This window comes from Zalophus californianus, chromosome 14, assembly GCF_009762305.2.
Source record: "Zalophus californianus isolate mZalCal1 chromosome 14, mZalCal1.pri.v2, whole genome shotgun sequence".
NCBI classification, from domain to species: domain Eukaryota; kingdom Metazoa; phylum Chordata; class Mammalia; order Carnivora; family Otariidae; genus Zalophus; species Zalophus californianus.
The window spans coordinates 86,223,707-86,238,374 of NC_045608.1; the positions used below are offsets into that span (position 1 = coordinate 86,223,707).

At 38.6% G+C, this 14,668-nt stretch overlaps 1 protein-coding gene across 1 annotated transcript in view; it reads left to right on the forward strand.

Moving 5' to 3' along the window:
- The window catches only part of DOK6 (docking protein 6), a 368,498-nt gene extending 358,643 nt beyond the window's left edge, over nt 1-9,855 (forward strand). Inside the window, exon 8 of the mRNA XM_027577113.2 lies at nt 1,878-9,855. Within this exon, the coding sequence (XP_027432914.1) occupies nt 1,878-2,017 (140 nt within the window). The 3' untranslated portion in view covers nt 2,018-9,855. The remainder of the gene's footprint in view (nt 1-1,877) is intronic.
- Nucleotides 9,856-14,668: the final 4,813 nt, after the last annotated feature.

The following is a 14,668-nucleotide window of genomic DNA, read 5'->3' on the forward strand; positions in this document are numbered from 1 at the left end:
GAGTCCATGGTGACATCCTATCTGTTCACTATGGTGGTAGCACTTAACCTGTTGGAATTCAATTACAACTCATTGGTTTGGGAATCAAATGGGTCATATAGCACCATTCATGTCATCCAGAATTTGCAGCTAAGGAAACTGAGAACGCTTGTGAGTCTCACAAGGTCGGTTACTCCTATAAGTAGCAGAAGCAGCACGCATATGTGGTCTTCTAGCTGCGAGGTCCCACCCCTGACCTCACCCTGGGTCCCCCTAATTTCTCCCCTTTTCTGCCTCTTCCCAGATCCAGTGTTCCTCCTTGAAGCATCAGGGTCCTACAGGAAAAGAGAAGACACGACCAGATGGGATGTTAAGAGACTTTAAAGGACGATTTATAAGTGCTGGGAGGGAAGGGATGGAACCAGCAAGGAAGTGTGAAGGACGGGCAACAGTGGGCGGCATTCCCACCCACAGAGGGAAGGTGGTTAGGCGGCCCTGGGAGAGGCAGAGCAGGGAGCAGAAAGGTCCAGACGCTCAAAAGGAGGCTGGGCTGGCAGAACCCCAGGAGCAGCCAGAGGGCAAGGCAAAGAGGAAAGCCCCACATCTCCCTTCTCCCCTGATCTGCTCCTGGGGAGACTTAATCTACAAGGGAATGAGGCCACAGTGAAAGTGACGTTTTATGTAGAAAGCAAGATTTCACTCTCACAATTTTTTAACATTAAGAGGTTCTACCAGTTTAATTAGCCTTTTATTACCCAATTCATTTGCATTTCTCCCTGGACCCCAAGCTTCTGAAACAGCAGGGATGTTTTCCAAGTCACCAGACTCACCTAATGATGAAACTGGCTTTAGGTGCATGACCTCTCCACTGTGCCACCTAAGGAAAAGGACTAGATGTTCCTCGTTTCTGCGAGAGGGGACCGTGTGTCCCATTCCTCCTGGTAGAGACCAGAAACATTACCAATCAGACTAGGAACATCTTTCCCTTTGGGTGAAATATACTCCCTGGAAGGGTGGAGCGCACTGGATCTAGTTTTCTTCTCTGCTCACTAAGCTCATTCTCAAATATGAAGAATAAATTCATGGTTAAGAAACAGGATGGGAAGGCCCCTGGAAATAGTGACATTTTTCTCCCTCTGTTGTCAGCATGCTGACAAGCTTCTCGGTGGTCACTTCTGTTTCCATTTGCATTAGACAAATACTTCATTTCAGGGATGCGTCCGAACTCCCAAAAGCATAGATAGAATTTTCCTTAAATCTATTATCTAGAAGATTAAACCTTCCAGCCATTTTATTAACCATAAAGATTCACTGTTTAGGTTAATCATATCACGAAGTGGGTTCAGTTACTCACAAAACCGACAGGGTAAATCAGGGCCTTGAAGTCTACAATTGCGAAAGCTTTTCCTGCTAATTGATGGTTACTGGTTGGGGTGCAGTGTAATTTGCCTGCTCAAAAAAAGGTTTTAAGAAAGTGTGTAATTTGCTTTTGTATGCTGAAAGTGAGTACAAAAGAAAAGAATGCAGCTCACAGGCTCTCCATCAAAAACAGCTTTTTTTCAGAAAATCTTTTCTGCTTGTATTCCAATAGCTGGAGGCTACTAGAAGTTTGAGATCTCTAGAAAATTTACCTAGCTGCCTGGCATCCGAATTTTTGACAAGACATGCTTGAGGAAAATATTGAGCCCTGAATTCATTATTAACTCAAAGAGAAATAATGTGCCAAATTTCTCCAATTTTCACACTTAGGTACTTACCTGGAGCTCTCTTTTGAGGATTTGTGGGCATCTGCCTTGTTTGCTTGGTTTTTGTGGGTTTTTTGCTTTTGTTTCCAATATATCCCTTTGCCTTTCTGAATCTATTTCTTAGTACACCTTTTCTTCCTTCCCTTCTCTCAGGTCATGGGTTTGGTTCCTCGAAGATGTCGCGTGCACAGACATTTCCCAGCTACGCCTCGGAGCAGAGCGAAGAGACTCAGCCGTCTCTGTCCCGGTCGAGCAGTTACGGATTCAGCTACAGCTCCAGCCTCATTCAATGACAGTCAGAGAGCCACTGCCGACCAGAGAGACAGTCTGTCTGGACCTGCTGGTGGGGTTGCTGCACCCTCAGCCTCCTGGAAGACCAGTTGCAGGCAAAATTGAAATGGGGCGGGTCTAGTCCCGATCCCAGTAGAAGGTTAAAACCTGGAGTTCTGCTTCCTTGACTCTGTGGCTAAGTCCTTTATTTATTGAGTTTTTTGGGGGTGGGGGGGAATCTATGTTTTACAAAAATAGAATCCAAATCGTATGAAAGGTCATTTAAATGAAATTCTTTGGTTCTGGGCACCATGAGAAGTTGCCCGTGCTGGGTTGTGCCTGGGTGGTGGGCTTGACCCCTGTCCTCGTGGCTCAGCCCTCCTGCCTGATGACAGGGTCTGTCCTTAGACATAAGGTCACCCACCACAACCTATGTGGCATGGAAAGTTTTGACGGGGACAAATCCAGCAAGGTCTACAAATGGCATCATAACTCTCCATATAAATAAGCCCCAGTGACAATTAAGAGAACCCGAGATCTAGAACACACTGTTGAGCAGGGCCTTGTAGCTCTGCTGTGTGTGTGTGTGTGTGTGTGTGTGTGTGTGTGTGTGTGTGCGTGTGCGCGCATCTGTAGACAAATAGAGACATGGATATTGCTGTATCCATTTATATCTAACAAGTATATATCAAATGTGTGCTGAGGGTGACAGGATATGCTCACTTACATTGTTGAATACTGTAATTTGGTGCATTAACATTAAGATTGTTATGTTGAATAGCTATTTTTAAAATAGTGCTGTAAAAAAAAAGGCTTCTTATTAGCAAAAGTACTTATGTAGTCAAGTCTGCTCCTCTGACAAGTATAAATGAGTATGTGAGAAGGAGGGACACACTCGAAAACGAAAGCAAGAGAACTGGTCCAGCTGTCTGTCCTACGTGTCATGTCACCACACTGTCTTTCTGGTTAGTACTCCTTTCTTGACGATGTTTCTCTCTTTGACCATCCCTCTGAGCTACGTGAGGAAGATTAGGTGTGATCACGCACTGCTTCCGTTTACCCTCAAATAAAAGAAAGACTTTAAATGAGAGGCTGTATTTCAAGAAACAGATAAAAAGTATATGTATATACCTAAAAAGAACTCAGCTATTTTACAGTCGGGAGAACAATGGGCACAGGATTGTAGATATTAATTATTTCAGATTTTATAGATGCCATTCTCAAAAGCCATTGGGTGCTTGTGATTTAGTGTGTAACCAGAATTTGCTAAGCTTACTTTCTTTTTAATGGACATGGGTTGGTTGGGATCATCAGAGAAAACGGATCAAATATCATTTTTTTTCGTATCTGAAATTCATGACAAAACTACCAAGTTTAAAGGGAAGTGAGTGGTTGGCTTCCACGTGATCTAAAAAATTTGGCTAATTTAATTAAGGTCAACAAAGATATTTTTGTCCTTAATTTTGAAGTTTACTCAAGTAAAAATAAAAATCATTCTGCCTGAATTATCTGATGCCACATGCCTAAGATGGTCAGCTTATAAATACTCCAAGGGGAATCTAAAGAACAATGAACCCAGATCATGTAAGAGAAAAGCCTGAATTTTTTTCTTAATAGCAAAATTCTTTAAACTATTAAAGTTAGTCTGTTGAAGGGTTATCTGTTTTGCTGATCTGTAATAAGACTCTTTTTTTTATCTCTATCCATAGCTTGAATGCAGATTCCAAATTCATTTCAGAGAATTACTAATGACTAGAAATGGTTCTGGGTCCCTCCTAGATAAATGTACACTTATAACAACTACCTAGACTCTCTGAATCTCTCAGATAAGTATGAAAACCCCATCAAGATGCTAATCATAAGAGTTAATGTGGCTGTGAAAAATAATTATCTTAAGCTTTCAGGGATAAAAAGAAAATTATTCAAACTCAGCGCTGTGAATTTTGCTGACACAGCAGAAAAGCAGATGCCTGGTTCCTGATGATGGTACAGCTTCCCTAAAATCCCAGCTTGCGGGGTCATACACCTCTGAATCACTTAGCACATTGGCATTTGCTTCTGAAATGCCGTTGTAAACCACACCAGAGCAACTCCCCACTGAGACCATTTGAGCACAGCTCCTAGTGGTGCCACATTCAGAGCAAGGCTCTCACCCACTCACTCAGTCGAGCTGTTGCTTAGAGACCACAGTTCCTACATGGGACTTGTGGGGAAAGCCCCTCAGGGGTCCTGTTCATGTCTCAGCGTCATTAATGTGCGAGAAGCACAGAGAGAGAGTCCGGGGCCGGGGGGGGGGGGGGGAGGTTCTGCTAATTAGATGAGTCTGCTCTTGTGTCTGTTTGGTAGAAGACACAATACCTGAATGAAATTGCTTCCAGAACATCATTTGCTTGTGACCACTACCAGTGAGCATAACTGAGGCGATACCAAAGATCAGGCTAAGCTTGGGCCAGTTCATTCTGAAAATAATGTCATTAAAAGAGTATGTGAGAGAAATTTCCTTCCCAAGTCTTTAACCCAATCTCATCCCAATGAGGATAATGCTATAAAGTCTCCCATGGTACATTTTTGGAGCTTTATTCTAGCATACTCCTCCATCTATACTTGTAATTGTAGCTGAGTTAAAATTGCTAACCGAACAGATAGGAGAATTTACATTAGCCTAATATACTTGACATTAAGGCAATGTGCATTGTAATAAAAATGACGAGCATATAAATCTTCTACAAAAACCAAAGATGAAGGAAAAGTTACCATACTATTCTCCTGGAACTTCATAAAACTAATTTCATTGGAGCAATTAGAATGGACGTAGACACATATTCAGCTCACTTGAGCTCATAGGTTTGGACTGAAGATGCCTCTACATTCTGCAAGTCATTTTTCTCCCTCAGAAATTATATTATATCTTTCCTGCCATTGGGGTTGCTATGAACCAAAAACATCCTTTGGCTCCTTCTGAAAGTGACTCAGTTGGGGTTCCAGCTGGATTTAGGCAGGTGAGTGAAGATGGTCACAGTTTCAGTATTGGGTTGGAAGAGAGCAGTGGTAAAGGGCCCTGACCCGAGTAAGTGGAGGCTCTTCTGAGAGCAGAGAAAGCCTGGAGGGTGTACACAGTTCACAGATAGATGACATGGTGGGAGGGGGGAGAGGTTATTTCTTACATCCCCAAGTTTTCTTCTGAAAATATTAATCGTTGCACCCATGACCAACACCTGACATTATCTTTAAAGTGTGGAAAAGTATAAAATAACCTTGACCCAATAGTTTATCATTACTGGTGGGGGGGGAAAGAAAACACATCTTTCACTAATTCATTGAATGAGTAATAGGCACTCAGAACTAATTTATTTATGCAGGTTACAGATATTTATGAATCAATAGGTTCTGGCCACTGCCACAATATGAACTTAATAAAATCAGAAATATATATTTACTTACATACTAGGGAGGATGCTGTTTGATGGAACATGTGAAATAAAGTGAAACCTATTTATTAAAAGTAAACCTCACTTTTTTTCACCAAGTAGTAACTAAAGTACTAGTCCTAGTATCTTGTACAATTTTTCTGTCTTCATTGGGCAATTATGTTTGAAAATCATTTATCACCTATAAAACGTTCTACCACTAATACTTTCTGTCCAATATAGAAACAGTGGACTGATAAATAACATTACACGGTTAACAGTTTCTACAGTCAATTTATTTATTGCATGTGGTATCTTTAGAGTAGATATTAAAAACATATCATAAAAACTGATGTCTGCCCCTCGTTCTTTGGCCAATATCTCAGAAAACTTTGTAAAAAAGCATGAGTACCCTAATCCCTTTAGGGGATTATTTGAGCCACTTACTCAAGTCAACCATTAATGCTACAGTGAAAACAAGCTAAGCAAATTATATTCTTATAAAAAAATTCGTAGTCCAGTTTTGATGATTATAACAGCACAATAAATGGGCAATATACATTTAGTGGGGCTGAGCTTTAGGCTTTTTTTTTTTTTTTTTGAGCTTTAGGCCTTTAACACATTATGTCTTATAACAAATATTGTACTAAAAACTGCTCAAAGTGAGGATGACACACTTTTCTCCAATTCTATTAACATATCATGTCGATCAGTATCTTGCAGTTTCAAATTACTTTATCAGTCATTAACCATACTTTACAATTCCTCAACCTTGGCCTTCTCCAAATAGATAAAAATTGGCCACTCTATTTCCATTACTATAATGCTAGGTGATGTGCCACACAGATGAATTTCTAGCCTATGAAATGTATGGAGAACAATATTCCATGGAGGGGGCAGAGAAGAGGGATGGGACCTACTCAGGAGGGCAGCGATTTAGATAAAATTATAAAGACTCCAATGAAATGTCCAAAGTAGCACTAAGACTCTTACTTTCTTAACATTCTAACGGCAGTTCCGTATCACAGACTTGGCCTTCCTGACCAGCGTCATCTGGTACCGACCATGCAATCAAAAGAAGACAGCAGTTGGGCCATGTTTTGAAATGACCACATAAAGACAACACATAACCAATAAGTATGCTTCCTTGGGTTTAGTGAAAATTATTGAACATGAAAGGATGTGTAACAAGATCCCCATGGTAAAATGTCTCTTTGGTAACATGAGGATCATTTTCGTATGGTCAACTTCATTTGAGTTTCGAAATGAAGGTATATTATCCGTGACCCTGGCTGGGGGCTAAGTATGTCAGAAGAGAGCCACAGTTTCATGCGTGCATTCTCTGTGAATGTATTTGCAAAATGAACCCGCCTTTTTCTCCCTGAAACTACCACAAATCCTTACTTTCTTACTCGAGAATGTGAATCTTTGTTGTATCATTTCTACAATTATTACAACTTGTTGAGGCAGCAGCTAGTTTACAGAGTCTCATGGAAGTATCCTGAGATGTTGGGCACATATTCTAGACGGGCAGGATGCCAGCTAGCTCTGGAAGCCATCATGTAGAATAAAGGTCCTACCTTATGTTCTACTCAGGAGGAAACCCAAACCCATGAATGTTGTCATTTATTCGAAGGCAAAGAAACAATCAGGAATAGTTTTGCCCAGTTCCAGGCTCCTGGGCCAGGACTACTTCCGTGGCTCCATCTTGTCTCCCATTTAGATACAGTGGTAGTTGAAAAATGCCACATGGCCTCTAAATAAATGGGCCCTTGCATAACGTTTAAGTGTCTCCTCAGATTTTTCAGATGTTCCTAACCTTTCCTGGATTCATCACTAACTATGTCAATAGAGAGGCTTTATGAGACAATTCACTGGACTTGTAGGTCATGAATGATTGTTATAAATTTTATTACTCTTACATTGTCACCCAGTTCTTCATTGGCAATTCAAACTTATTTATCCTAAAGTGATAGTCAAACTAAAAAAAAAAACAAGTATATATGTTTTGTATTCCTACTGATTCATCATATTGTAATTGGGATTAATATTTTGGGGACCTTTATCACTCTGTAGCATTTTGGCTTAATTCTTTATGGCGTTTGTCCGTTTGTCACAATGCACTTAGATAATAACATCGGGTTTACATTTTATTTCATGTGAACTTCAAAAATCTTCCATTTTCAGTTGAAATTGGGAAATGACCTTTTTTTACAATAAATTAGCTTAACATATCAAGTTTCTTATACACTTCAGTAGACAATTATTTAAATTAACTGAAGCCTAGATAAATAAGAAATCAGTTAAAATTACCAAGTAGTAAGAAAACCACATTTTACTCATGATTTTCATACACTTTCCCAGTTTAAGATTTTAATATCTTGTAAACATTTAAAGGAGAGGAAAAGTACATTTGTAAGAGAAATATTACAATTTCCTTCTAATAATTGTTTAATAAGTTTTTATTTTACCTCATCTTCTATGCCTACTACCCTATATTCCATATTCCAATTTTAAGAAGAATGAATAAATTTAAATTTTTTAATAGTTATTTGGAGCTAGTTTTAGTTGTTGATACAATTCACTTTCTCCATTTGTTCTCTACTTTTCGGATGATTTTAGACTTAAAGAGAGCTTAAAATCAGCCCTTTTTGTAGACAGAGAATCATGCATTGAGTGGAGCAAGATCAACCCTGACCCTGCAGTGGTGTTCATATTGGTATCTGATTGCTACCCTAATTCACTCAAGTGATCCACAGCCTCATAAGACTTGCTTATTTTTTGGAAATCTGAAATTTAAAAGCCTAAGTTCAGGAAAAGAGGGTGGAGATAATGACAGTTTTTTTTTCAAAAGTCACTACAGATTTTCTCTCAAAGAAAACAATGTAAGAGGGTTTGTATGGTGTTTCAATATTGTTGACTATTTGACAGATGGGCTAAAAGGCAGGGAAAATGAAGAATAAAATGGCAGTAGCATCTTAATATTATATATAAATCAAAAATTAGCATGGTGTAGGTGATTATGAAATCATGTGACTAATCAAATTCAGATTTACATATCTATTGCATAATTCAAAGAACAGTGCTTATTCTTATATATATATATGTATATATATATATACATATATATATATGTATCAGTGGGTTCAGTGGGGGAAAGGAAGCTCTAAATTTTTGTGAAGACCGAAAATAGACAATAGAGATTCCTTCTAGTTATAAGGCACTCTATATTACTTTGGTAATAGCAGGCAGTATATAAATTACAACAACGAATCCATCTACTCCCTGACAATAGATGAGCATAAAAGCCAGTATCATCTTTACAGCAGATGACAGAATTCCCAGGACCTGCAGAAGCCCCCTTGTACCTTCTCTGCACAAACCCTAACACCACACACACACACACACACACACACACACACACACACACACACACTTTTTTTTTACTTTTGACCTACTCTGTCTGTATGTGCTATATTTGTTATCTTTTTTCTAGGTCCACCCAGAATTATCCCATCTTTTAAAATCCTTATCCTTACTAATCTTCAAAATATATTAAATGACGTGTTCTATGTTTGCTTTCTATAAATTCTTTTAAATTAATTTATATATACTTTGTGAAGTCTTCTGTAAAGAGATGTCATTTGTCATTGATTAAATATAATGTTTATGATTATTTTGATAAAAATAACTTTGGATGCTAGGCCCTTGTTAAGAAATAAAATATCCATTACAAATTTGCTTCTACTGAAAATTATATGATTTGACATACCTTATTTTTCATCACAATCTATTCCAGATAAATAATAGTTTGGGGACGTCTGTACTTAAATACTAGTTGAGCCATGTTTTGGAATGGAATGCAAAGGAATAGCTGTCCCTGGAACCTAAATGTGAATTTCTGGCAGAACAGAAAATATTATAAAAATGAGGCAATAATAAAATTAGGAAATTAAATTATTTTTAAATCTGTCTGTGTGATTTTTCCCCTTGGTAAAAACACATGAAATACATAATGTAAGAGTTACCTTCTTCTGAGTTCATAGTTTCTGTATCTCAATCCTTAGTAGATACACCTAATCAATTGTTATTAATGTCTTCCTCATAATTCTAAGAAATTTACAACTGATATGGCTACAAGGAGGGTAATTTATGGTAATTTAAGAAATCCTCCATTACTGAAAAAAAGCAGTTCAAAAATACTACTTTACACCACAACTTTGCATGATTGAGATTTTGAACATCTAAATTGATGGTTTTTACCCATGAGTTATTTAATATTGTTCATTATGATATTATATGATTTCCTTATACTTTTATTATCATGTGATGAACTGTAACTATGTAATTAAACAGGATTCTGACAATCGTAGTCTGCTAACCTTTAAAATGTCACTTATTCTTTCATTCCTTGGCTTGCTATTTTCAAAATAAAATAAAAGAAGGCCCTTTATTAAGTGGAAGATTACTGAGAATTTATTATGCATTCCCAGTGTTTTCCTAATCCTATCTTAAATAATTTTTATTAGGGCAACTGCGGCTTGGTGGAATCATAGACTATTAATGTTGACAATGGCACTGGTGATCAATACTTTTCTGTTTCTAGTGAAGTGACATCCAGAGTCACTTTTTTTTTAAGTGGCTTTCACAGTGTGACAAAACTAGAAAACAACTTTCCCTCCAGCACTGTGTTCACCCTTTAACAACCAAAGAAAATTACTGAAAATGAACATTTGGTAGACAAAGATTTCACCTCGAAGGTGAAATCTGTACAGTCATGACCACACCAGATATTGATGACTTTCTGATTTTCCATCCCTTGATATTGAACCTTTTGTGACCTGGATTTAGACCTGTTTGCAGATACGTTTACAGAATCTGTTTCTCAAACTTAATCTTTAAATACTAGCTGGGCATTTGTTGTTGGTTCACTAGATTAATTTGTTAGGAGTATTTTTGATGATCAGAGACATCAGAATGGGTGAGGAAGCCTAGACGGAGCAGGCATGGTGCTAAAATATCCAGTTGGGTTAGGTCTGGCCAAAGGCCAGAATTTGAAGAAATCGATGAAAACTATACGAGAGCTTTCAGTTCTGTCAGCCAGCAGAAGTGTGGAACATGAAGGGCAGTGAAGGGGCCCTTTGTTGTAAATGCTGAACGAAACACATCTTCTCCTGGATATGAAATTTGGTGACACTTTCATAACAAGCTGGTGATGTGAACTTGATGGGTTTTCCTTCCTCTTTTTCTCACTATTAAAATCGTGAGGACTATATTTACTGGGGAAAGTCTTTATGAAAAGTGCAAAGGTTTGTATAAGTTTGGAGCCAACATCAAAGAAGATATTTAATAAATGCATGCCACAGGGCACAGCCCAGGAGCAATTACTCTGTTATTTTTGTAACATAATGAAGAAAAACAAAACCAAAGAATCGCCCCAAATGGCAAAACTGCTGTCTTTATTTCTAAGTTAGTCAAGAAAAACATTAGACAAACTTACCTAATTTTGATATCCATATGGTGAATTAGAAAAATAAATGTTTGAGCAAGACCTAGATTGGATATCTAAACATTCATGGGAATAGGAATTATCTTAATATCTAGGTACTTCAGGCTGCCACTTTATATGATCTCCAAGGCCATGTTAGCCACTAAGTACTTACTGAGGGCTTACTACTTACCAAACATGAGTAAAGGTCATGCAACGTCTCCTCGCTCTTGGTTCTTGCCCACTTTTAATTACTTTTGATATGTATACGTCAGTGTCAGGCAGGAATCCTGACTGCAAACAGGGTTTGCTGGCTTTCCACAGAAGACATGAGATGGCTAGAAATAAGGGTGTTAGAGGAGGCAAGAGAGGCCAGCCTCCCCAGCTGCCTAAAACCCTCTCTCAAAGCTGTCTCTGGATTTCTCCTTCCCTGTCTCCTCCTCCTTCATTCTCCACTTCATCCTCTCTCTCTTTCTCTCTGTCTCTCTTTCTCTCAAGAGTTAAGACACTGCTTTTCTTTCTTTTTTTTTTTTTTTAGATATTTTTATTTAATTATTTGACAGACAGAGACACAGAGGGGGAACACACGCAGGGGGAGTGGGAGAGGGAGAAGCAGGCTTCCCGTCGAGCAGGGAGCCCGATGCGGTACTCGATCCCGGGACCCTGGGACCATGACCTGAGCCGAAGGCAGCCGTTTAACGACTGAGCCACCCAGGCGCCCCAAGACCCTGCTTTTTTTAATCACAGGAAATTATTAGACAGGGTTGTCTAACATAGCTCCAAAATTAGCTCCCATTATTTGAATTGTATAAATGTTTTAAACCACATTCTCTAAAATTCCCAGCTCCTCTCTTGACACAAACTTGAGCATAAGACAAATACGGAGTCACCCACTTTCTATGCATGTGTGAATTACAGAGATCTGTTCTATATACCTTATACTTTTCCGAATATTTGCAAACTTTGGATATAAGGTAGCCAAAAGAGACAATGCTATTTCAAAATTGAATTTAAAAACCATTCACTGAATCTTCTAAGAGCTAGGAATTCAGATGAGCAGGAGTTGAGCTGTCCTCTAAGGAGCTCGCCACTTAGGGAAGAAGTATGCATTTCAAGTCATGAAGCAGGTACGATCAGTCCAGTGGTATACAGCCAATATCCCTTGACGTAGTAAACCCTTTCTTGTTCCAGTATTCGTTTAAAAATTGTTTTAGTTAGCCTGCTATGTTTGAGGTTTATGGTTTTTTTAGTAATTATATTTCAGAGAGCTAAATATAGAGACAGAGCTTGGTGTCGAAGACAATAAATAGTAAAGCCACTAGCCAGAAATAACCCTCACTCTCAGCAATATAATCTAAAGGAAAACTGCTACAGAGGTATATTGTAGATATTCTACTTAGCTCCCCCCCCTCCTTCCCCAGCACATCTGATTCTCTTTCTCGGTACTGGGAGGGGATGGCATCTGAACCACTGAGATGGCATGAATCACTGAGACTTCTGACTGGGAAACATAACTGAAATGAATTGTTGTACATTTAGAATTTGTAAATGGGATGTCTAGGTATTCGATAAGAAAGAGTGCCCACTGCTACTTTTAATATTGTGCACAACCTAGACTGATATGGGTGTTATTTGATATCTCAGGTAAAATCAATGTAGTACATGGAAATATAACTCCATCCTTCATGTGCCATTTCTCCTTCTTCGTTCTTCAATGGAGTTGTAAAATGTATAGAGACCCAAGAGGCATTATACTCCCAGAAATGTTACATTATGGTCCTTGACATTTTAAATAATAACATTTATATGCTATATTTAACTGTGTATTTAAGTTGCATTTATGAGTGGGATTTGGAGCATTATGATCTCTCAAGTAGTTCAGGTCATTGCTGATGACTCTTGAGTAGAGATCACATTTGTCTTTTTTGGTTCCAATCTAGATACTGTGTTCTCCCTGAAGCTGAAATAACATATGATTCATACAATGATAACCAGTGGACATTACTAATGCTTTTCCCTAACTTGAAGGAGATGGTAATGGGTTTGGGGTTGTTTGCTTGATATTAGTCTAACTCAATAGAAATTTTCAACATACTCCCATTAACATGTGGAGAGAAACAGGGTTGAATTTGAGAAGAAATTGTTGAATGATGTCTTTGAAAACTTTTGCAGTATTTTAAGTTATGGCCTTAGGTAGTGAAGAAACAAGGGGGCAGCTCTGCCTTGGGTCTATCTCTCATGGTAAAGTGACTCACATATGCATGAGAGCACTCCACCAATGCCCATCGTGTAACACTCCCACAGGACCTTCCTTCTCAAGTCGCTTGTTTTTTGTTTATCGTTCTTTTTATCATGTGTTTTCTTCTGTAGAAGCCAAACAGTAACTAGTTAATTATATCCATAAAACATAACACATAAAACATATTTATGTATATTTATTTCTTGATCATACTGTTAATGCCTTCCTTAGTTTCTCTTATCCATAGATTTTTCTAATTCTCATTTACCTTTTATTTGACTAATCCTTAAAATAAATTAATATTGAATACCTGTGACCAGGGAAACACTTCCTTGTGACTTGCATTTCAGTCCATTTTGGCAGAATCCTAAAAAATCTCATTTAGTCTGGTGCTTCAGACTACATTCTGTGATGGATGGGTTTTGCTGACAGTTCCTCTGACTTAATTTTTGCTGATGAAGTAGACTTAACCCATCACTGTCTTCTTATGGTTTGAGATGGAATTTCTTTTTACTACCTTTTGCTGCTTTTTGGACTAAAAATTTTATGAGGCCTGATACTGATCTGGGCAAAGGGAAACTGAGCATAATCTCATACTAATTTTCAGATTATATTCTACGTTTGTGCCAAATTTTCATATGCCATAAATATTTTGTCAGGTGGATCTATGGTTTATGAAAATGGGCCAAAGAGCAACATGGATCCGATTCCAATGTCAGAACAGCCTAGTGAAGCTTCATAATATCAGGACAAAGAAACAGGTCAGAAACCAAGACACCAGAAAACACATGTATTAAAACCACATGGGGAGGGGTGCCTGGGTGGCTCAGTCGGTTAAGCATCTGCCTTCCGCTCAGGTCATAATCCCAGGCGGTGTGCTGGGATCAAGCCCCGCATCGGGCTTCCTGCTCAGCAGGGAGCTTGCTTCTACATGTCCTGCTCCCCCTGCTTGTGCTCTCTCTCTCTCTCTCTTTCTCCCTCTCTCTCTGTCAAATAAATAAATAAATCTTTTTTGAAAAGTACATGAGGAAGGACTTCCAGGTTTAATGCTAACACTCACCATGAGGACCTGAGAAAGGTCCCCTCATGGATCTGGCAAGGGAACGGGCAGGGTCACCACTGTGAGATAAGCCAAGAGCCTTCTCAATAACAAAGACCCACCTACCTCCAGAGGAAAGGACTTCACCAGAGCACAGGTCTCAAACTTAGTCTGGGCTCCTGTGGTCTTCCTGTCTCACCCAAGGAATTAAAAAATAGTAATAATAACATAATCAACGGGGGCCAGGCCTTCATGGGAATGGATTGAAAGCTTGAAAACCAGGGATAGGAGCAGGGAGCAGAAGGGGCAAGCAATTCTACTGAAGAAACGTTTGTGAATGTCACAGATCAAAGACACATCAAAAGCTGTAATAAGAAATTTTAATAACATTGAGAGAACTTTTGAGAGCTCAAAATCTTACCCAATCATCTGATTAAAGAATAATGGTTTTATTCACTAGAAGTACTTTTGAATAACTAGGCTAAAGGTTGTAATGAATAG